This window comes from Rhinatrema bivittatum, chromosome 8 (genome assembly GCF_901001135.1).
Source record: "Rhinatrema bivittatum chromosome 8, aRhiBiv1.1, whole genome shotgun sequence".
Lineage (NCBI taxonomy): Eukaryota > Metazoa > Chordata > Amphibia > Gymnophiona > Rhinatrematidae > Rhinatrema > Rhinatrema bivittatum.
Window position 1 is genome coordinate 217,329,134 of NC_042622.1, and position 21,891 is coordinate 217,351,024.

Genomic DNA, 21,891 nt, shown 5'->3' on the forward strand with positions numbered 1-21,891 from the left:
TGGAGACAAGATGGCGGTCGGCAGCACCCATACCGTCCCAGGGATGCCGGGAAGGTCGGTGCTGGCTGGCAGAGACCACCATTCTTCCCAGGATTAACGGTGCAGGGGAAAAGGAGGTGAGCATGAGAGGTTGCAGCCATCTGTGACCGACGGGCATAACAGTTGGGTAATAACATGTATACAATCTTGTACATTTGACCAAAAGTCTGACATGAATGTGTATTCCCACTACATATGCATGTATGAGACCTCCACCCCACAACCCCTCCAACACAGTAGGTTAGAAGCACTAAATTTGGCAAAATACTTGGTACTAAAGTTTATACATTAATTCTTGACTCTTATTGCAGATTGACAACTTCGAAATGGAACACCAAATGAGGCTCTAGTCATCATTTAAGTTGCAATGAGAGATTAGCGTTCCATTTAGTGATCAGAAAACCATCTGTATCAACAGCAGACCACTGCTATTTAACTTATTTATTAATGACCTAGAGATGGGAACAATGAGTGAGGTGATAAAATTTGCTGATTATATAAAACTATTCAAAGTTGTTAAATCACAAGAGGATTGTGAGAAATTGCAAGAGGAGCCTGGAAGACTGGGCATCCAAATGGCAAACGACATTCGATGTGGACAAGTGCAAAGTGATGCACATAGGGAAGAGCAATCCAAATTATGGCTACACAATGCAAGGTCCCACATTGAGAGTCACCACCCAGGAAAAGGATGTAATCGTTATTATGGAAAATGTGTTGAAATCCTCTGCTCAGTGTGCAATGGCAGCCAAGAAAACAAATAGAATGCTAGCGTGTATTCAGAAAGGAATGATAATAAAACAGAGAATATCATAATGCCTCTGTATCGCTCCATGGTGAGACTGTATTGTGTGCAATTCTGGTCACTGCATCTCAAAAAAAGATAAAGTGGAATTAGTAAAGGTATAGAGAAGGACCACCAAAGAAGAGACGGCTGAGGGGAGGTATGAGAGAGGTCTGTAAATAAGGAGTGGATTGGAATGGGTAAATGCAAATGATTGTTTACTCAATGCATAATTAAACTCTGGAATTCATTGCTGGAAGTAGTAAAAACTGTTAGTGTAGCTGAGTTTTTAAAAAGTTTGAACAAGTTCCTGGAAGAAAAATCGATAAACCATTAATAAGCTAGAACTGGAGAAATCCACTGCTTTTATCCCAGGGATAAGCAGTATGGAATCTATAGACCTTTTAGGATTCTGCCAGGTATTTGTGACCTGGATTGACCAAATGGACACTGTTGGAAATAGGATACTGGGCTTGATGGGCCTTTGGTCTGATCTAGTAAGGCAAATCTTATGTTCTTATGAACAAATCATCTCTGTGGCAATACTGATTTGTATTAGGCCCTAAAATGAGTGTGCTCAGCCTTTCTCTTTTTTTTTTAATGCCATTGCCCTAGACTGTCCATCACTGCTTTTCTCTCTCTTGCCCTCAAATACTATATTAGCTGATTTGGCATCAGAGCCTCTGAGTCTATGATCAGCATATTTCATTGTTCTTTCTGCCAGGCCTGCCAATGTTATCAATTTGCAGAAGAGGCTTACTGCAGGCCAAGCAGGAAGGGTAAGGTGAAGCTGCACTTTGCCCTCTGACCACTAGAGGGGGGGGGGGCCGTCGCTGAAGCTCGTCACTTGCCAATTGTGTACCTCACGCGTTTGCTACAGGATTTTGCCACAAACGTATTTGACTTAAAAGAGCATCGAGGCTGAAGGAATTCAAATTTACATTCCCTTTGTCCCGAAGAATCAAGCACGCACACACACACACATCATCTTGAAGTCTGGTCCAGGATGGATTAATGCCTGCCCCTTTGCCTGAATGTGAGATCCTGGACAATCCACCTCGGCACTCGCTCGCTCCTTTTCGCCCACCTGAGCCCCTCACCTGCCCCAGAAGGCCTCAGCCCATTGGTAGACAGGAGCCTGGCCCCGCCCCCGGCAGGTGGAAGGGCGGGGTCAGCGCTAAAGCGGCTTGGAGGCTGCCGGAGCTGCTGGTGTCAGCAGAAAGCCGGATCCGCAGGGAAGAGGGAGCCGGCCGCGACCGCAGTCCCCCGGGCATACAAGCTGTCGGCATGTCGTCCTGCAGGGAGCGCTTCCAGGCCTTTCTTTACGGCAACAACTTGGTCGCCAGTCTGTTGAGTAAGGTGGAGGCGAGAACGGGCATCAGGAGGAGTTACCTGGCCACAGGTGAGGGGGCGACGGGCGTGAGTTTGTGAGAGAGTGCGAGGGGAGGGGAGGGAGGTAGGTGATCTGGAAATGGCGGAGTAAGACCTCTGTAAACGGCGCGATAAGCCTCTTTTAGCCTAAAGTTGCCGCTTAGCTCTGCTTAGTCTTACGGAGAACCGCTGGAGCCGCTCGGTTTCTCTCCGCTATAAAACGGAAATATTTACTACGAGCAACAGCTGCAGGCAAGGTAACTTTAAGCATGGCTCCGAGGTACCGTGGGAGCGAGCGATAAGCTGCCTGCCCCCTGCTCTTTGTCTTTCTGCACCCGATCCTGCCTGGGGCCCTCTCTGAAAGCCACACAACTTCTCCGCCCGCACTTCGTGCACGTGCTTGGCAACTGTTCGCCCGAACGCCTTAACCGTGTTTAGTTTCTTGCCGTATTGGTGGTACTTAGTGCCTCTGTTTACAGTTTCTGAAGCACTACTATATGCAGCACTCATTGAATGGGTTTGGGTGAAAAGCAAGGTAACCAGAGCTCGATTTCTGCAGCCCCGGTCTAGGGTCTGCCGCCCTCGTGGTCCCTTCCAGGAGCAGAGAATGTCTTTTACAGACCCCCATTAAATGAGAGTGGTTTCGTGGAGGAGAGGGTGTCTGTTGGCCGTGCTTATTAATCCAGAGTTGAGGATAGAGAAAATGTAGCATGAGAATATGGTAATTTTTAGAAACCTATCGTAGCAATTTCTTTCCCAAAAAATGAGTTTTGTCCCTGGTAAAGCTTGTTGAGGGCACTGTGAGTGCAAGGTTCAGGTGACTGGCTGTGGATGATCTAGCCGTCTCAGTTCTCTGTAGATATTCTGTCATGTGTCACCACCTAAGGTTTGTGTAGCAGCTAGTATGATTTTGTCAGGTGACCTTGTGGTTACATAGGTATCTCCCTCTTATTGCCCCTCACAACATCCTGGTACACCTATTGCTCTTCCCTTGTACCTGTCCCTGTTCTGGATGGAATGGCTAACATGAGCTCCACGTTGCATATGGCCAAGGTTTTCTATGATTCAGAGTTTATACAGTGACAATGTTTTGGTACCATTTTTTTTTTTTTGTCTGAGCCTAATACTTTGTAAAGATACACTTTTTTTTTTTTTTAAGCTTTAAATGCATATCCTGTTGCTGGAATTCCCAAAGAAATCTTTAACTTAATATTGAAAAGTGTAACTTTTTTTTTTTTTTTTTTTGCAAATATTTCAAGGAGAGCAATTTCAGATTGATTGCAATACCAAGGTTGAAAATGGATGTCCAAACTGGGTGTATGTTTTTTCAATGCACGTACATCCCCCCTTTCCTAGACACCTGTTGCAGTAAGCAAATAAGCTGCTGGGCTAAAAAGGACACCCTAGGGATAAATTGTGAATTCCCAGCTCATTCATGCCGTCGGGCACCCACCAGTTAGGAAAGTTCCATGGGTTAGGGAAACAGGCACTCGTAAATTGAGCATCCGTTTTCCTAACCTGAGCACCGAAAAGATCCCCCCCCCTCCTTTTTTTCCATGCTGCTTCCTGTGGTTCCTCTTACTTAGTATTTTGGGCTTTTTTGTGGCAGCCTGGAGCGTGTGAAGACAACACCAGCTCTGGGCTTGTGTTAAATTTTGTATGTTTAAATGTGCATCTCAGGCACATGGTGTGGGGTTTTTTTGCATTGGTGGTAATAGCTAATAGCGTTCATCACATGGAAATGCCATGTAGATGAGGCTATTAGCTAGACATGTTTAGGACACGCCGATCCCATTATAACATGAGTTATTGTAGTGCGTCAAACCTTGCGGCAAGCTGTGTGCTAGGCTGAGCGTGTTGTATTGCATTGGCCTGTCTGTTTACCTGCCATGTGACAATTTAAGCCATGGAGTGGATTTGTTAGCACATTAACTATTATTTTTATTGGGAATCTGAAGGCACACGTTTCCCTGTTGATATCAAATGCTGGGATGGTCTTGATCTATTGGAGCTATGACACCATGACCCTTCATGCACAACTCCTGAACTTTCCTGTCTGGAACCTGCTAAGTGTCGCTATTGTGTAGCGATTGAGACTTTCTCCCAGGAGCTGTGCATGCTATCTCTGTAGCATTCCCAGCCTGTCTAAAAGAGCAACAGCTACACTCAGTCAAATCCAAGTCTTCTGCATGGCAGCACACAGCCTTGCCACTAGACCCCCGGGTCAGCCCTAAAATTTTCACTTTAATACTGGTATTTTTGTAAAGCACAGGACCACAAAAGCAATATTACATTTACATGCTTGATTTTTAGCCCAGCCAATATATCTGAAGTCCTGTGTGTATTTCTAAAGCAAATGGCTCGAGTCTCAACAGGAGAAAATTAGGTTTTCTCTTGAATGAATTTTCTGAGAATTTAGCTAAAAGTGAATGGATGCTTTTTTTTTTTTTTCAGTTAATTGATTTAAAGTATATGAAAGGCAGAGCAGATGAAATGAGCTTATTCAATGCAGACTATTTCAATTCCTCCAGATGATGGTAGAGCAGAACCTTCTGAAAAAGGCACTCTTGGTGTGGTGAAACCCTATGCTAACTCTGTGTCTTGATGGTAATGTAGAGAATCCCATCAGATCTCTAACTAGGAACCATACAGGATGTATGGTTCCTAGTTAGGATGTACCATTTGGGTGGGGAGGAAACATATAGCAAAAATGTGGGCTGGTAATCCCCACCCCCCCCATGCGGAAGAGTGCACATGGCAAGTTTCTCTGATATAAGCATATAAACAAATTAATAAAAACTCCAAGCTAAGAATATTACATTGACTGAAACCCTTGTAAACAACTCAGGACTTCCGTACTTGTCTTATAAACCCTTATATTTTCAAGCCTAGACTACGGCAACTCTCTTCTACTAGGCCTACCATCGAATCTACTAAAACCACTACAGCTACTTCAAATTTCCTTGTTCCTAAGGTCTTGCAGAGGCATTTTGAACACATCACCCCCTTGCTGATTGCGCTGCACTGACTTCTATACAATGCAGAATTCACTAAAGTTGTTTTTTTTTTTTTTATCTCTAATTTTCAATATCATCAACATTAGCCCAAGTTTATTAGGAGTGACAATTCAAAACTACACACCACAAAGATCTAAGATCACAAAACAAAGGACTGCTTGTGGTACCTTCAACTTGGGGAAAACACACCTAATGCAAATAAGAAGAGACGAATGTTTTTCATAGCAGGCCCCGAGTTGTGGAACTCCCTTCCAGAGTCAATATGTCAGATGACATAATAGAGCTTCAAGCATGAACTGAAAACGTGGCTCTTCAGAGAAGCGTAGGACTTAACGTAAAAGATCAATAATCTGATACAACCACATCAGCAAAGAATGATGTGATATAAATTAATATTAATAGATCAAGCAATAAGTAATGAACAATGTGGTGTACATTGAGAAGGATTAGAACCTGTATTCCCCTTAAGTTGACCATGAAAATGCACAAATATGAATTAGAATATACAATAGATTGTGTAACTTTCTAAAATACTTAAGATTATGAACAAAAAATATATATGGGGCAGATTTTAAAAGGGTTACACACGTAACCCTTTTAAACCCCTCCTGCGCGCGCCGAGCCTATTTTGCATAGGCCCGGCAATGCGCACAAGCCCCGGGACGCGTGTATGTCCCGGGGCTTGAAAAAGGGGGTGGGGCTGAGTCGGAGCCACCAGACACCGTGGCTGTTTGCCACTGTGCCCGGGATCGTCGGCCGGCCGTCAGTCGGCGCGTGCATCCTACGCCTGCCCGGAGGCAGGCGCATCTAAGTTATAGGTAAGGGGGAGGGTTTAGATAGAGCTTGGGGAGGGCGGAAGGAAAGTTCACTCCCGAGGCCGCTCCGATTTCGGAACGACTTCGGAAGGAATGGAGGAAGGCTGAGTGGCTTGGCACACATCAGGGTGCACCCCCTTGCACGTGCTGATTTCGGATTTTATAACATGCGTGCGGCTGTGTGCGCATGTTATAAAAATCAGGCGTAGATTTGTGCGCGCCGGGTTGCGCGCACAAATCTACGCCCATGCATAAGTCTTAAAATCTGGCCCATAATGTGGTGTCAAACTAGATGGTGAATGCAAGCATGCAGTATGTGTTCGCTGGCCATGAATTTGTATGCAGATCTTGTAAACTGTTATCTATATTTTGGAATGACGGTATATAAAACGCCTAAACAAATATAACTACTCAGACCACCATTGTATGCTGTGGATTTTCTGTTTCCTTCCCAGGGGAAGCATGCCATAACTGTCCCCTGATTTTTCTATTTGTTTTTTAATGCCTCCATAGAGCTGCTTATGTTGGATATAGGAGTTTATTTCCACACTCCCTATCCCTTATTTTTAAACCTGAGCATATGTATCTAGGGGGAAGGATAACTTCCAGCAATCCAGAGGAGAAGGTGAAAGGAGTAACAGTATCAACCTAATATTTTTGAGGAAAAGGTGAATTCAGAGGAGAATGCAACATTAGGTAGGTGATATGAGACATGTATTTGGACACCAGATCTCAATAGGATTAAACATTCCCTTAAACCAGCCATGTGGAAGGAAAGAAGAGAAAATTGGCTTAGACTTAAACAAGTCTGAGAAGTTATACATTTTTTTTTTTTTTTGGGAAGCATTTGTAACACTATGAAGTGAACTAAGCCGCTCTAAAGAATATTTTCATCATTTCATATCTGTAAAATTAATGTTAGAAACCAAAGGCAGCTTCCTGTGTGGTTTTACTGCTTATTGATTCTAATATTTTGTCAATGCTGTTAGTGCTGTGTACAAGAATTGTGAACTGGGACTTGAGTGTTTGCAATGCACAGGGCCGTGAAAGTTCTTTCCTTCCCACGTGGGGAAAACCTGGAAACTAATTGATTTAATTCCAAGGTACATTTTACCATCTATGACTGACTGACTGTATTTGACAGATGACCTGTGGACAGGGCTGGAGGAAGCACTAGGCAGCCACCTAGAGTGCCAAAGGTTTGGAGGCGGCAGCCTGGTACTTCCACCAGCTCTTTTCAGCCTGGACTTTAGAACAGGACTGTGGGATTGGGCCTCCTTCCTGTGAGTAGGCTGGAAGAGGAAATTGGGGGGGGGGGGGGCCCTTGCAGGTGGGAAGGAGAAGGGCCCCATCTGAGACTGGAGGCAGGGGCTCTGCAAGGCTGGAAGCAAGGATCTGGAGCAATGGTGACTGGGCCCTTCCAGCTGAAAAGAGGACCAGGAGCAAATGCAGCAGTGCCTGCACGGCCGAAGAAAGCGTATGTCCATAAATGAGAGAAAGAGGAGGCCTCCCGATGCTGCAGCGATGAAAGGAGATGGTGGAAGCAGCGGCCGCCATCTGAGGAAATAGAGAATTGTGTAGTGCTTCAGATTGTGTGTGCATTGGGGGGGGGACACAATGATGTGAGAGCATTTGTGTATTGGGGGGGGGGGTCAGATTGTGTGTGTGAAAGTAGCTGTGTTGGGGCCAAGGGACAGAGTGTGTGTGTACAGAGCATGTGAGAGAAGAGAGATCGTGCCTCCATCCGGTCTCCGCTAACTTATCCTAGACAATATCAGCATGAGTGGAAATCAAAGTTCCCAGGTATGGAGAGTCCTTGTAATCTTTTACTTTTAATTGAGTGTTGTTTGAATCCTGCTGTTTTGAAACGTTTGCATATGAGTTTAATTATTAGATTTTATTTTTTGTTGGCTGTTTTTGAAATATTTCTTTTTATTGGTATGGTGTTACTATTATGATTGCATGAGGCATGGTGATTCTGTTTTTTCCAATGTTGCACTGCATACAGAGTCTGGCTTGTTCTGAGTTCAGTTTTTGTCTACAAGTTTCTATTTATACTTTATGGTCTCCTTAGTCTGTATTTGAGTGCATCTGTAGACTGCATGTGTGACCAAGGTGAGAGATTATGCTAGCATGTAGCTTCTGTGTAAGGCTCTATAGCAGCCTGACTTGTTCTGTTTTTTGGCTTTTTTTTTTTTTCTAATAGGCGGTGTATTGCTGTTCTTGGGCCTGATGTAATATTTGCAGTGTTGCCTTTTCATAGGTAGGGTTGTTACTGTTTGAGTGCTGGCAGTTGGTGCTGTTTTGGTATCAGAATTTACTATATTGTAATTCAGTCTACTCCTGGCTTCCTGAGAGTTAAGACCACACCCAATATGTGCTACAATAGACCTAAGTCTATATGGGTTCTAAATGTCTTGTTTTGGCAGGGTTTTCTGCTTGGCACCATAGCGTACGTAAATATAATTATGTGTGATATAATTATCTGTCATTTTTTTGTTTTTTTCCATGTAATTTTATTATAAATGCATAATTAATTTGTGGGGTGTAGTTTGTTTGTTTTTTTGTTTGTTTTTTGTCTAGGGTACCTAATGCCTTGCCCGTAGATCCACAATCTGGGATAAATCAACCCAGGGGTTACAGTAAGATAAAGTGAAAGCACTCAATTCTGCTTTCTTCAGTATGGATGAATGTTGCAACCACTCCCAAAATTTAAAAAGAGAGAGAGAGTGAAAATTCTAGCTAGGTGTTTATCAGTCACATAAAACACTTGGCCCTGAAGGAAAGTTAATGTCTGCAGAGGGGAAAATACGGTTCCTGTTATATTGCTTAACTTGCTTCAATTCCCCCCTCCCCCTTTCTTTCTTGGTGGTTATGTAATCCTGTCCATAGATATTTGGACTGTGCAATTCTAATAAACTCCAGTAAAAATCCAGGGACCACTCAAACATATCTGGCTTCTAATCCTATCCTCCTAGCTCAGTACCATTTTAAGCACAACTAATCTGTCCCTTCCATCTGTTACTGACTGCAAGGATGAAAGGCTCCCCTATGAAAGGCTAAAGAGGTTAAGGCTCCTTAGCGTGGAGGGGAGATGGGATAGATACAGGGACAGATCTAGGATTTTGCCACCCCTGGACAGTGACTGTTGTGCAACTCTTTATAAGCCAAGTTCAAATTTTTGCACACTGAGCCAGCATAATGCAAATAATATTGTGAGTTCTTGTGTGCTGTATTTTGCTGTGTTGAGTTCACAACATACATGTGTGCATAGATGGAACAGTGCTCTTCCCTCCCCAGTGATCCCTATTCAGCCACTCCTAACCTTACCAAAATGCTCCCCTGTAGAAGTCTGTGCTGCAGGAGGCTCAGCACAGCTGGAAGGCAGTAAATCTTCAGCTAGGCTGCTGCCGCCCTCCCCAGCTTTTTGCCACCCTAGGCACACGCTAGCGTGCCTATTTGATAAATCCAGGATAGATGTCTATGAAATCATGAGTGGAGTAGATTGGGTAAATGCAAGGTAGCTGTTTACTCTTTCAAACTAAAAACTAGGGAGCAGCACATTTTAAAACAAATTGGAGAATTAAGCTTTAGAATTCATTGCATGTGATTAGTTTTACAGAGATTAATTAAAAGTTAGTGTAGCTGAGTTTAGAAAAAGGTTTGTACAAGTTATTGGGGGGGGGGGGAAAGCCATTGCTTATCCCTGGGTGTAAGTAGCATGGGATCGATCTACTACTTACGTATCCCATTGCACTCCAGGTTCCAAGTGCCTGGCAGGATCCCAAGTTTGATGGGCCCTTGGTCTGACCCAGTATGGCAGTTCTTGTTCCACTCTAGCACACCTAACATCTCCCCTCCCTCAATTACTGACCTGCTGTAAACCCCTGCCACCCTACTGGCACTCCATTAATGTCCTCCCAACCTGACCCGTATATCGGGATCTGTCCCTGTATATGGACCTAGACGGATGTTGCTTAATCCTCGTGCACTTTGCTTCCTGCCTCTATGTTGGCTCTAAAGTCCTTACTAGTGTCTTCTTTTTCTAAACTATCAAATGCCACCCATTTCCACATATTTAGTTTTACAGACTAATTACTGCCGGAGTGATCTGAAGAAAAGCAGGCGTGGTTGGATAGCTCCGTGCTGCGGGAGGTCTCGGACTGATCCCTCTGCTAACCATGCTGGGGGGTGGGGGGAGCCTGTGGAGGGAGGCCTGCTCAGACTGGGTACCTGCCTGCCAGGTTCCAAAAACCCAGGTAGCAAGGAGTGAAGGACTGTGGCAGAATCGACTTTTTCTAAGAAGGCTGCAATAACGGAGCAGGAGGAACATACTGAGTCTCGCACGACCTCTCCAAAAAAACAAAAAAAAAACCTGCATCTGTGGGCGTGGGACCTTCCATGAAGCCTTTCCCAGGATTTTGGACCCAGATGTAAGAGCAGTTTGCCATCTCCTGTTACCGTGACTTCAGGATTCCTGTCCTAATGGGCATTCAGATCTGCAAAGCTTTTTTATACCCCTGTGAGAGCTGCCGAGTGCAGGGCTGGGTGGGAGAAGCTCCCAGTTCTCATGCAGCCTTTGGCATTCCAGTCCTCTCCAGTGGCACTCGTTTAATCCTTGTAAATTGTTTTGTTAAAATGGTGTTAAAGCAATTATTCAATACATCTTGAAGAGATTAGTGACAAATGAGGTGTTATGTAATACAGTCTGACGAAAGCAATTACAGATTAATCAGGTCTGACTAGATGCAGTTATATATAGAAGTGTACAGCTGAGCCGTGAATGAGCTGGACCTGTTATATTTTCATTCATTCTGTCAACCTTCAATTAGCTAGATTACATATAAATGCATGTGAGCCGTGAATGAATTGGGGATGTAATTGGATGACTTGCAAGCAGAAGGGTCTTGAAAGCTCTTGTACACTTTCTCTGGATTATTTTTAAATTGTATTTCCTTTTGCTGAACCAGTCTGCAAAGACTCTTGCTTCACCAATTGTATTTCCTTCTCTTTCTACCTAGATTCTTCTGTAGAGTATGTTGCCTTTTCTTTTAGTGGTGGATAACAGGTTGCAGGAGGCCTTAATCACAGAGCCATAATGTCGGTGTATATAAAAATACTAAAATAAATAAAAACACAGATTATATCTGCGGATGAGACCTGCACGGCTCCTCTTGTCTGTCCCTTCTCCCTTCCATTTTACTTCCAGCTTTACCTGTGGTTCTCCGCCACTAAGGCTCGATTTGTCCCAGGTTTTCTTGCATTCTTTTGCCGTATCGTTTTGACCCTCCACGTTGGAGGCTGTGCCATACGATCATCCCCCGTTCAATGAAGCAATGCTTCTTTACATTCCTCATTCCAGCCTCCTCACAAGTTGGATAAGACACCACCTGGCACATCTTCTTTACTCCTGTCACTCGGTGGCAAAACGAGTCCCATAACCACCTGAAACCCTGCTGCATGCACTGTGGGTGTTATAAACTGCCTGGCACCCTGCACCTGGATCCATGCTACCTTAAGTTCAGGACAAATAAGAAAAGGCATGGCTATTCCCTCAGGCCTGCCCCTGAACTCCCGATGACTGTTATAGGCAGCTGGGTCTTAAAACTACTCACAAATGGGTCTCCCATGCTGGATCCCAAATGCTATTCTGATTTATAAGCTGTTCAAATGCCTTGGTTTATGGGGCTTGGCAATCTTTTGCTTCCTTTCCCTGCTATGGAATGTGTGTGGGTTTTGTTTTTGTGGGGTTTTTTTGTTTTTGTTTTTTACTTATTTTCTGACCTTTTTATTGCTATTTCTTTTTTTGTCTTTTTGCTTAGGTTCTATCTGCTCCCTGGCGCTCTATCTCATATTTGGCCACGGTGCTTCTCTACTCTGCAACTTAATTGGCTTCTTATATCCAGCCTATAGTTCGTAAGTACTCTTTCCTTAGCATTTCCTTACCAGCACCCTGTTGCAACCCTCCCGTAAATGCACCCTCAACACTTCATTCTTACCTGGAGGAGGCCTCCTCCCTCCCACATTACTCCTCTGCCCATACAATCATCATTAACTACAACGAACTCAAATGCTCAACCGAACACCCTTCTGGCGAATAGAGAAACCCTAATATGCCCTGGCCAATTTGGTCTATAGAGTGATTCTGTAAATAACTTTAATCTGGTTTCTTGTTAGGTTCTTATGAGATGCATTTATTGATTGTATGAGTTTTACAAATTTTATTTTATATGCTTAATGTATTAGTTCACTGATGATGATCAGTATTATGTAAGCCCTAGGGCAGTTTTTCTGTTAAATGTAAACCGAAGTGATTTGTATCTGATACAGGAACTCTGGTATATAAAAATAAATACATTAATTCAATGGCAGGCTTTCCCCTCCCAATGTCTAAGCAGGATGCATTGCACCATCCCAGAAAATTTGTGTATCCTCTTAAAACCCAGTGACGAAAATCAATCCATCACTACTCTCAGTAACTCATTCTGGCTTAAGCCACTTCCACGGTTCCCATGGGCTGGCACACCAAAGAATAACTATGCCTTCGGCAGCCTAGAGAGTGGTAAAGTGTACGGTTCTTGGAGAGCTGCCCACTTTGGGGTTAGTTGTTGTTGCTTTTGTATTGTATGTAAGCCTTCTGGCCCCAGAGGAGTGCATAAAAACTAACAGACTACTATGTGCTGATGGACATCTGTAAGTGGATTTAGCTCTCTTATAAAGACATTCACTGCTTTATAAAGATGCTGACAGGCTGATGCAGTTGGACGTGGGTTTTGACTGCATGTCCACAACCCCTTATTCCATAATGGGATTAGCACATCCAAAAGTGCGTCCAAACACCCCCCACCCCCCTGCGAAATTAATAGCACTTAATATCGTGGTGATATTATGTCAGAGGGACAAAGTGGGGGAAAAAAAAAAGTGTGCCGACGGTCAGGTTGGGAAAAGGGGGCCCTCATAAAATTGAGCGTCTGTTTTCCTAATCCGCTGACAGCCAACTTATCCTGTGCCCCTGCCTTGGCAGTGCGAGGGCCCCCCCCCCCCCCCCCATTTTAAATATTCAATCGCGTGCCTGGGTGTGCATTAGGAAAGCGGGCTCTCGACCCTGAGCGCCCATTTACCGTGCTGCTTTATTGGGTCAGCCCTGTAAGTGAGCTGGGCAGGAGAGTTTGGGATCCCAAGCAGAGCGCACACCAGATTCCAGCTGACCGACACCTTGGGGAAAATGCGCTCTCTCACATGTATGTATTCAAATGTGAATCTGCTCATTTCTGGAATTCTTCCACTATTGGTCACGTGACATTACTGCTGGTTCTTTCCTCTCCTGCAGGATAAAAGCCATTGAAAGCCCTGATAAGAAGGATGACACCATCTGGCTGACCTACTGGGTTGTGTACGGGATCTTCAGTGTGGCAGAGTTCTTCTCGGACATCTTTCTCTTCTGGTTTCCGTTTTACTATGTTGGAAAGGTGTGAAGGGGCCTTGAAAGTCTTTGGCTCTTCTTGTTTTGGGAGGGGGACTGCTCATTTTAGAGAGTTGGAGAGGGAAGAAGCCCTCCCCGCTATAGACGGGGATTTTTCCCTTGCTGGATTAGGGCCCTGTGAATGGGGATGTTGCCCATCACTGTTTGTTCAGACTAGTTTTGTTAATTTTATGGGGTTAGCGCTCACCCTGCCCCCCCACCCTCAGCATCCTTCATCGCCGGAGACAGAAGTCCATGAAGATCTTTTATCCCGTCTTTCCTCAGTGTGTGTTCCTGCTCTGGTGCATGGCTCCCTTCTCTTGGAACGGCTCTCAGCTGCTGTACAGTCGCTTCATCCGACCTTTCTTCCTGAAACACCAGCACGCGGTGGACAGCATGGTGAGCAACCTCAGCGGGCAGGTGCTCAGTGCTGCTGAAACTGTCACCAGAGAAGGTAAAAAAACGCCTGTGCATGCTGAATGTAGCAGGGAGACCATCTGCTGCTGCAAATCTCCATGCCATGTCGTGGGCTTTCCCTCCAGTCCTGGGGTCCAGACTGCCGTCCTGTCTACCAGCACTGGGGAGCTCGGGGAAAACCAGACATGGAATCGGGTTGCAGTTTGTATTTAATGCTGCCCCGGGAGTGGATTTAGAGCTCTCTGCATGAAGTGAATGTTTGTCATCTTTCTCTCTTCTTTCAATTTTGTCCCTTTTTTTTTCTGTATTCTTTCCAGTCTTGCACACTTTGGCCAGCAGCAAAGCACTTCTGTCAGCAGAAGAAACCCAGCAGGCAGCAGCCAGCGTCTCTGTATGTAAAATAGAAAGTACAAGACTTCTTAGCAGGAGAGGACTCCCTCGTCAGCATAATCCCAGTCTACTCTGTCAACTAAACTGGCTTCCTCTAAAAAGAAGGGCATGTGTGCCCTCACCATAACATTACCGTGCACGTACTCTGTTGGCTGTGAGCAGTTTACCTTTTTTTGGAGCCATCATGGTATGAGTACCGGCCCTACCACTACCCAAACCCGAAGCCATGGTGAGTGCAGACTTGCCCACCACAGGCCATTATTGTAATAACTCCCACCCAATGTGGGATAATGGAGTGAAAAGAGGCATGTGATAGGAAAATGGTGTGCAACCAAACTATATAAAAGCTCTTCCCTGCTTCAAAAAACAGTAGTAAGTCATTTGAAGAGCTCTTTATTCAAAGACTTAGCAAGGCAGAGCAGTTCAAAGGCAATAGTCCCTTGACACAGGCTGAGTTGGGGGGGACATAAAGGTATACACCTTACCTCTGTACGAAAGAGACAAACATGTAAAGGAACATAGACAACTACATAAAGAGCATTCTTCAACACACAGAGCTTCACCTATATAAGCTAAGATGCAAAAATTACACACGTTGCTTTCACATACCTCAAGGCTAGAAAGCACTTTAGAAGATTCAGACACTTTTTTTTTTAAAACCAGACTCTGTCCAATCGGATGAAGGGTCATATGACAAGAACCGAGCAATCAAAACTAAGATTAAGCAACCAGTCCCGGCGGTGGAAAATACTTTGGACAGACGCCTGGATAACTCATGGATACCTACTTTTTTGGGGTGTCTTGCTAAAAAAAAATGTGTGTTTTGTTTTTTTTCACTTGCTACAATCAACAGAGCAAAGGGTATGGCGATGGGGGTGGTGTCACCATGGCCACCTCCATTGCTTGTTTATAAGTGGCAAAATTTGAATCTGGGTTTGTGCTTTCCCTTTTTGGTACTTGACTCCCTCCCCCCATGGATCCGCTATATTGACAATGTCCTTATTTGAACAAGCACTAACACACTTTTTTTTTTTTTTTTTTTTTTGCCCCATCTAAGCTGTGTCCTCCATGGCCTGTCCTTTGCGCATTGGCCACAAAGAAAATAGTGTGGCCCCACTCTTTCTGCAATGTCAGATCAATCTTTGAGATCAAAGATTCTAGAGTTTTCGACTTGCTCTACTGAGCATGTGCAGCTGTAGTCCTCTTCCTGCCCCGCCCCTTCCTGACAGAGCCCTTCAGTCTTTTTTGTTTTTGTGTTTTCCACAGAGCCATGTGGTCCCAGTATCAGCTTGCACTCTCCTTCACAGCTACTGCTCTTACACTTCTGGAGTTGCAGCAGCTATTTTGTGTTTTCTCTCTTCCTTCCTTCCATTACAGTATTTATTTATTTATTTTTAACTTTTCTATACCGATGCTCCTGTACAGGATACATATCGCACCAGTTTACATAGAACTGAAAATATTTCATTTTTTTTTCTCCTTTCCTCTTTTTCAAGCCCCTCCTGCCAGCAGCATGGCGGGCCTAGTGCACTGTGCAGCTGGCAAAGTTTTTCTTCTCCTTAGTAAATACTACTACACCTTCAGTTTGTGTTGTCCTCTCCTTCAATTTGTCTGTATTTGTGCCTCTGTCAGGTGTCTTGTGAGACTGGCAGTGAGTAGGCTTCTGGGCCTGGAGACTTGCCTGAGTTCCATGAAGTTTTTTTTGTCCAACCATTGTGCATCGATAGAGGCTCAAACAGTGAGGGAATAGAGGACCAGATTGTTCCTATGCAGAGGAGAGCTCATCCTCCCCACACTACTAGTTTCCATGGGCCCAAGTTAATCTGTACCTCTGGTGCCCTGGATGATGTAGCCTCCCTTCAAGCTTGTCAGCTTGCTCTGACAATGCAGTCTTCTTGGGAGGGAAGGTAAGCATGAGCCTGAGCAATCGGCTTTGCTGCTGCACCCTCTGTGCCATGCACATCCATGCCAGAGCACCAATGATCAGGTGCTGGAGCATCATGGATGCCATTGCCACCATTGAGTACCTTGGATGCCCTTAAGGCTATGCCATGGGCACTGTTGGGCATCATGTGTTAGGGGCACCATTGAGCGCCATGATGCCCTAGGGCTCCTCTTGTCATCAAACCATCGATGCTGTTGAGATAGGTGCCATGGATTCCATTGAGCACTGTGGGTACCATCCATTGTCTGGATGCTGTTGAGTACCATAGTCGCAGTTGATGCTGCCCAAAATTGTTGGCACCATTAATGCCATGGAGGTAGCCCCTGCCAAGCATGATACTACTAAGTGCCGTCAGCACAGTCAGGAGCCAGAAGTACTGTTGAAACCATGGTTCTGCTATCACCATGCATACCATGGCTGAGGTGGGATGTCAAAAATGCAGTTAAGTTCTGTGGGCACCATGGAGGCAACACTGAGAGCTACCAAATAGTATAGGAAGATGCCATTTGGGCACTAGAGGTACAATTAACATCTTGGAGTGCTGTGCGCACTGCTGACTCCATAGGGTGCCATCGAGAGAGCATTGCAGACATGGCTGATGCCAGCGAGAGTCTGCCTCAAAGCACCCTGAGTGCTGTCTGACACTACCAACATTGGGCACCATGGATCGCACACTTCTTTACAATATGCTCTTTCACAGTGCATAGCCGCTGCTACCAGCACTTTTGTGCCAGGCCATGGCATGGGGCTATGCCCATGTTCTCTGCAATATTAAGTGAGTATGCACCACCATTGGTGCAACAGAGTGCTGGTATAAGGCACTGTAGTTGCAGGGTGCAAATTTAGAAGCAGGAGCAAGCAGTTACTCGTGCCCCACTGGTGTGTCGTCGTGGAACACATCACATGTTTTTGTACTGCAGTTGCCGGTGCACTAGAATATCTTTGTAGATAATGTGCTCCTATTCACTCTGCTTTTGGAGTGGATGTGGAGTAGTATCATTGTGTTTCTCTCCCCCCCCCCCCCCCCAATTGGGAAGGGATAGGCCTTTACGGGGCCCCCTCTCATTTTGGCTTATGCTCAGAATCCCCTTCTTGGAGAAGCCTCCATGGCAGAGTCCCTGGCAGGTTTGTTACTTGGGATGGAGCCCTGATTCCCATCAATCAGTACAACTCCTTGCAGGTCCCCTTAGGGGACTTGGGGAATTGGAGGGGGAAAATGCAGTGGGGAGTCAACTGGACCATTTCCCTGGCATCTCTATGCTTGATTGCTGTGGTGGCCTTACTGTCCAACAAGGCAGCCACCAGCGACTGGTTATGTCACTGAAAGAACCTCATGGGTCCCATTTCCATAGGAAGAGTAGGGGGATTTCTGGGATCAGGATGTCCCAGTTCATGTTGTGCTCTCCCTCCCCTTCGGGGAAGGGTGATTTTAGCTTTGCAGGGGCAGTCTTAGTTGGTTCCCTTTCAGGCACCTTGTTTTCCGCTCTGGGAAGGGATGGTTCTCGCTCCCCATTCTCCAGGTGGGCTTTGCTTCTCGTTGGCTACTTTCAGTTCCTTGGTGGATCCACGAGATCATTGGGCAGGATCACTTACTCCACTGTGGCACTACTGCACAGCGGAGCTGCCTTGTGGGGTGAACTAATCCTCTGGCTTGAATCATGTGACCTTTGGTGCCTTTTTTTTTTTAATGCTCCTTCCTTGTTACAGTATTTTGTACAGCTGTTCTCCCACAGTTCTGTAAACATTGCTTTAACTGGTTGAACTGCTTTGGCAAACCATTGTGTAATTAATCAAAATTGCTGGTGTGTATTATTTGGCGGCTTTATCTGTGATGCTGTTTGTAGCTTTACTGTTTCTCTTGGTCCTGCATTTGCACTTCTGTTTCTTGCTCCTTTTTGTAGCTGTTTTGAGTTCAATGATGTGAAAGCTTAGTGTAGCTGCACTTAAAATGGTTTGGACAAGTACCTGGAGAAAAAGTCCACAAACCATTATTAAGGTGGAATTAGACATCTACAGTTTGTGCTTGGAATAAGCAGTCTGGAATCTATCTACCCCCTTGAGATCCTGCCAGCTACTTGTGACCTGGACGTACGTGTGTGTGTGTATTTTTTTTTTTTTTTTGCAACTTGTTCTTCTATCTGTGCAGCTCTATATTTTGAATAATACTCTTTATGCTGTTTGTAGTTGCTTCTGTTCTTTCACATGTTTCTTTCGTACAGAGGTAAGGTGTATACCTTTTTATGTCCCTCCTGATGCAGCCCATGGTGGGGACTGTATTGCTTTTGAACTGCTCTGCTGCACTGCAGGCTGTGAATAAATGGCTCCAGTTGCAGCGTCTCCTGTTCCAGCATCTCTGTGTTCCTGTGTCGGCCATTCCCAGTTGCTCCGTGTGTTCCTGTATCCTTCAGGTAGTACCTCTCCTGACTGACCTCTGCCTGCCTGCCCCTTCTTTCCTGCTGCCTGGAACTGACCACCGCCTGCCTGACCAGGGAGAGAATGACTTACTACTGCATTTCTGAAGCAGGGAACAGCTTTTTTTTTTTTAGTTTGGTGTTATGCTATTTTCCTACTACTTACTCCCACCCTATCCCTGCCCGAGCCTACTGGAATAGAATCTCACACCATCCTGGGATCATGCTGAACTGTGGGGGTTTTTTCCCTGTTTGATATTAGCAGTTTTTAGTCTGTTTATAAGCAGTGCTTCTATCCTTAAGGTCATATTCTGTATTTCTTATCTGCCATGCTTTTAGGTAGTCACTGTCCAAAGAGTTCTAAGTATTTAAAGATTGATATTCTGCCCTTTTGTAGGGGCATGTCATATAGCCACAGCTCCTCACACACGGTTTAAGGATTCGGGGTCTAGGGCTGCTGTAAAGCACAACTGAATTCTTGATTCAGCTTAAAACAAAGCAGAATTGAGCAGCAAGATCAATAGTCACAAACTAGCAATCTAAGTAGAATCCTTAGGCTGATAGCAGTCAACCTCTTCTAGAACCATTTTTGTATTTTATTCATATTTACACATACACCTTTATCCCTCTCCCCCCCCCTCTATTTTTTTTTCTAGCCTCCAGAGCAGCAATGACTCGTCCAGTCGAACAGGAAAAGGACATGTGAGGACTAAATCATTAATGAGCAGAATATTCTACAGTCTTCAACTGGTGCCGTTTCAAGCCCCAAACCACTTCAACAAATCCATCTGTTGATTGATAATAAAAAAGAAAAAAAAAACTGTTCTAAAAAAACACTCTTAATGCCCATGGCCTGTTGAAGCCATGGGGCTCTGTATATTAATTGTAATTTCAAAGTGAGAATATCTACAAGCTGCCTGGTTTCAGGTTTGTTGGTAGCCTCTAGCTGAACACTGCATAGAGAATACCATTTAATCAGATTTCATATTTAAGCTAGTGAAGCGATGCCTCACTAAAGGTATCTTGCCATGTGATTACCTCCCAGATTGCTCACTCCTTGCAGCCTCTGTTAAGAAGTACTTAAAATCATCTGGCTGCTTATGTTACAAAGTCAGAACTGTTGTTTAGGGCTTTTTAAAGTCAGAATTAACACTGCAAGTGATTGTAATGCTGAAGGTCTGCAACTGCCTGGGGCAGTTGTAACAATGCTTTAAAAGATATATCCTAGGTTTAGGCATTTGTGATCTTGAAATTCCCAAGCTACAGACTGGTTTCTGTCATTCTGCTCCTCCCTGGCCTGTATGATTCCTTCCCAGGTGCAGTACAGCTGAGTAGGATTGGTGGGCTAGTGCTGACACTAGTAAATGGATTATTGATTCTCTGGATAATGAGAGCTGCATCTTGAAAGGGTTTTGTTCCCCTGAAATGTAATTTTTGAAACAGATTTTGTTTTGAAAGATTGCTAGTGCCAGACTGAATGACTTAAGAACATAAGAAATTGCCATGCTGGGTCAGAGCAAGGGTCCATCAAGCCCAGCATCCTATTTCCAACAGAGGCCAAACTAGGCCACAAGAACCTGGCAAGTCCCCAAACTCCAAGATTATCCCATGCTACTGATGCAAGTAATAGCAGAGGCCATTCCCCTACGTCAACTTGATTGATAGCATTTAATTGTATTCTTTCAGTTATTATGTTATATTGTAAAGCGCTATGCTGAATTAATGTTTGAATGTAAACTGAGGTGATGTTACCTATGTGCCCCGGTATATAAAAATCTGTAAAATAAATAAATAACTACTTAGGATTAGCAGGAACTGTTCGGATGTAAAAATTTAAAATCCACTCACAAAGCAAATGTATGGATTTAGTGCAACGTGGGTATCCTCATAAATTGTTGAAGAAATGTTACAAGAGGGCAAGGTTTGCTAATAGAAAACAATTATTAACCAAAAGCAGATCAGAGTCAAAGATGAAACATGTTTGAATTTCATCACCAAGTACATGAATTTAACCCCTGGTATAGTTAAAATATTAAAATCTCATTTCAATATTGTACAATTGCTTCCCTGTTTTAAAGAATCAAGAATTAGGACCTCATATGTATGCTCTAAAAATATTAAAGAGCTGGTCAGTCCTTTTTATTTACCTGATAAAAAATGTGATACTTTCCAGACTCTGACAAGGACTCATTTACATGGACATTTTCGTTGTGGTCATTGCTTGTTTTGTGTGATCTTTACAAATTCAGCTGATTCTAAAAAATACTACTTGAAAGAATTTACTAATTGCAATACTGACGACGTGGTATATGCTCTTCTGTATCCATGCAACCTTGTCTATGTTGGAAAAACCATCAGATCTCTTAGGGTTCGTTTAGCAGAACATAGAAGTTGTTTAAAAAGAGTTAAGTCTGAAGCACCCTTAGTATCACATTGCTTGGAATACAATCACAAATTTACAGGCCGATTCAGTAAGCCGCGCAGGAGAACTGGTGAAAATGCATGGTCAAACAGGGGGCTAACGGTGCGCTAGGACGAGCGCACCATACTGTATTGGCCTGAAAGTGATCTAAAATGTACCATTTTGGAGAAAGTTAAGATCAATGTGAGAGGAGGCGACAGGGACAAAAGACTTTTACAGCAGGAACGCTGATGCATTTTAAGTTGAGAAGTGACACGCCTCTGGGTTTGAAACTGGAAATGGAGTGGTATCCCTTCTTCTGAGTTTTGTTGCCACATTAGTTGAATGTGCCATGAGGCAGGCACAGTCTTTTTGCATGTTAATATCGTCATTTCTGGATAAATAGAAGTCAATCAATATATTTATTTCTTCAATTGTAAATTGCATAACGGGACTTATACTAATCCTCAACCTCTTTGGAAAATAAAATGTTTACAAAAAATTTTTACAAACTATTCATATATACATTTGGTTTTCATTTTTGTTAAATACAACTGACATATGGAATCGGAAAGTGAGCTTCCTTTTTTTTTTTCTTAAATCAATAATAATGAACACAAAAATAAAGAGTTTTTGGAAAAAAAAAATTTTATATGTCCTTAAACTATTTAAAAGGTTGTTTGTTTCAAATAATGTAATCAGGGTATGGAACTTAGATATAAGCTTCAATAATATTTAAATTAATAACAAGGAATTCAACAAGTAAAAACAAGCAAATTGATTGTGTTCTTTCACGGAGCGGAAGGATGGAGTGGCATTCACGGAGTGAGATGCCAATG

The 21,891-nt window shown here is 44.0% G+C and overlaps 1 protein-coding gene across 2 annotated transcripts; it reads left to right on the forward strand.

The window, feature by feature from the left end:
- Positions 1–1,726: 1,726 nt before the first annotated feature.
- Positions 1,727–20,134, forward strand: REEP6 (receptor accessory protein 6). 2 transcript variants are annotated; one of them, XM_029613906.1, is made up of 6 exons: positions 1,727–2,225; positions 11,849–11,942; positions 13,357–13,495; positions 13,774–13,942; positions 14,223–14,296; positions 19,308–20,134. In XM_029613906.1, the coding sequence occupies exons 1-6, from the start codon at positions 1,838–1,840 to the stop codon at positions 19,323–19,325; spliced, it is 882 nt and encodes a 293-aa protein (XP_029469766.1). In that variant the 5' UTR covers positions 1,727–1,837; the 3' UTR covers positions 19,326–20,134. The 2 variants fall into 2 exon arrangements, with proteins under 2 accessions (XP_029469766.1, XP_029469767.1); XM_029613907.1 differs by lacking the exon at positions 14,223–14,296 and having other exon boundaries at positions 1,729–2,225.
- The last annotated feature ends 1,757 nt before the right edge of the window (positions 20,135–21,891 follow it).

What these genes read in the sequence shown, in the direction of transcription:
- REEP6 (XM_029613906.1), top strand. Translation starts at nt 1,838, where the DNA reads ATGCCTGCCCCTTTGCCTGAATGTGAGATCCTGGACAATCCACCTCGG. An exon ending in GAGGAGTTACCTGGCCACAG is followed by an intron (nt 2,226 to 11,848) that starts GTGAGGGGGCGA and finishes CTTTTTGCTTAG; the next exon opens with GTTCTATCTGCTCCCTGGCG. An exon ending in TTATATCCAGCCTATAGTTC is followed by an intron (nt 11,943 to 13,356) that starts GTAAGTACTCTT and finishes CCTCTCCTGCAG; the next exon opens with GATAAAAGCCATTGAAAGCC.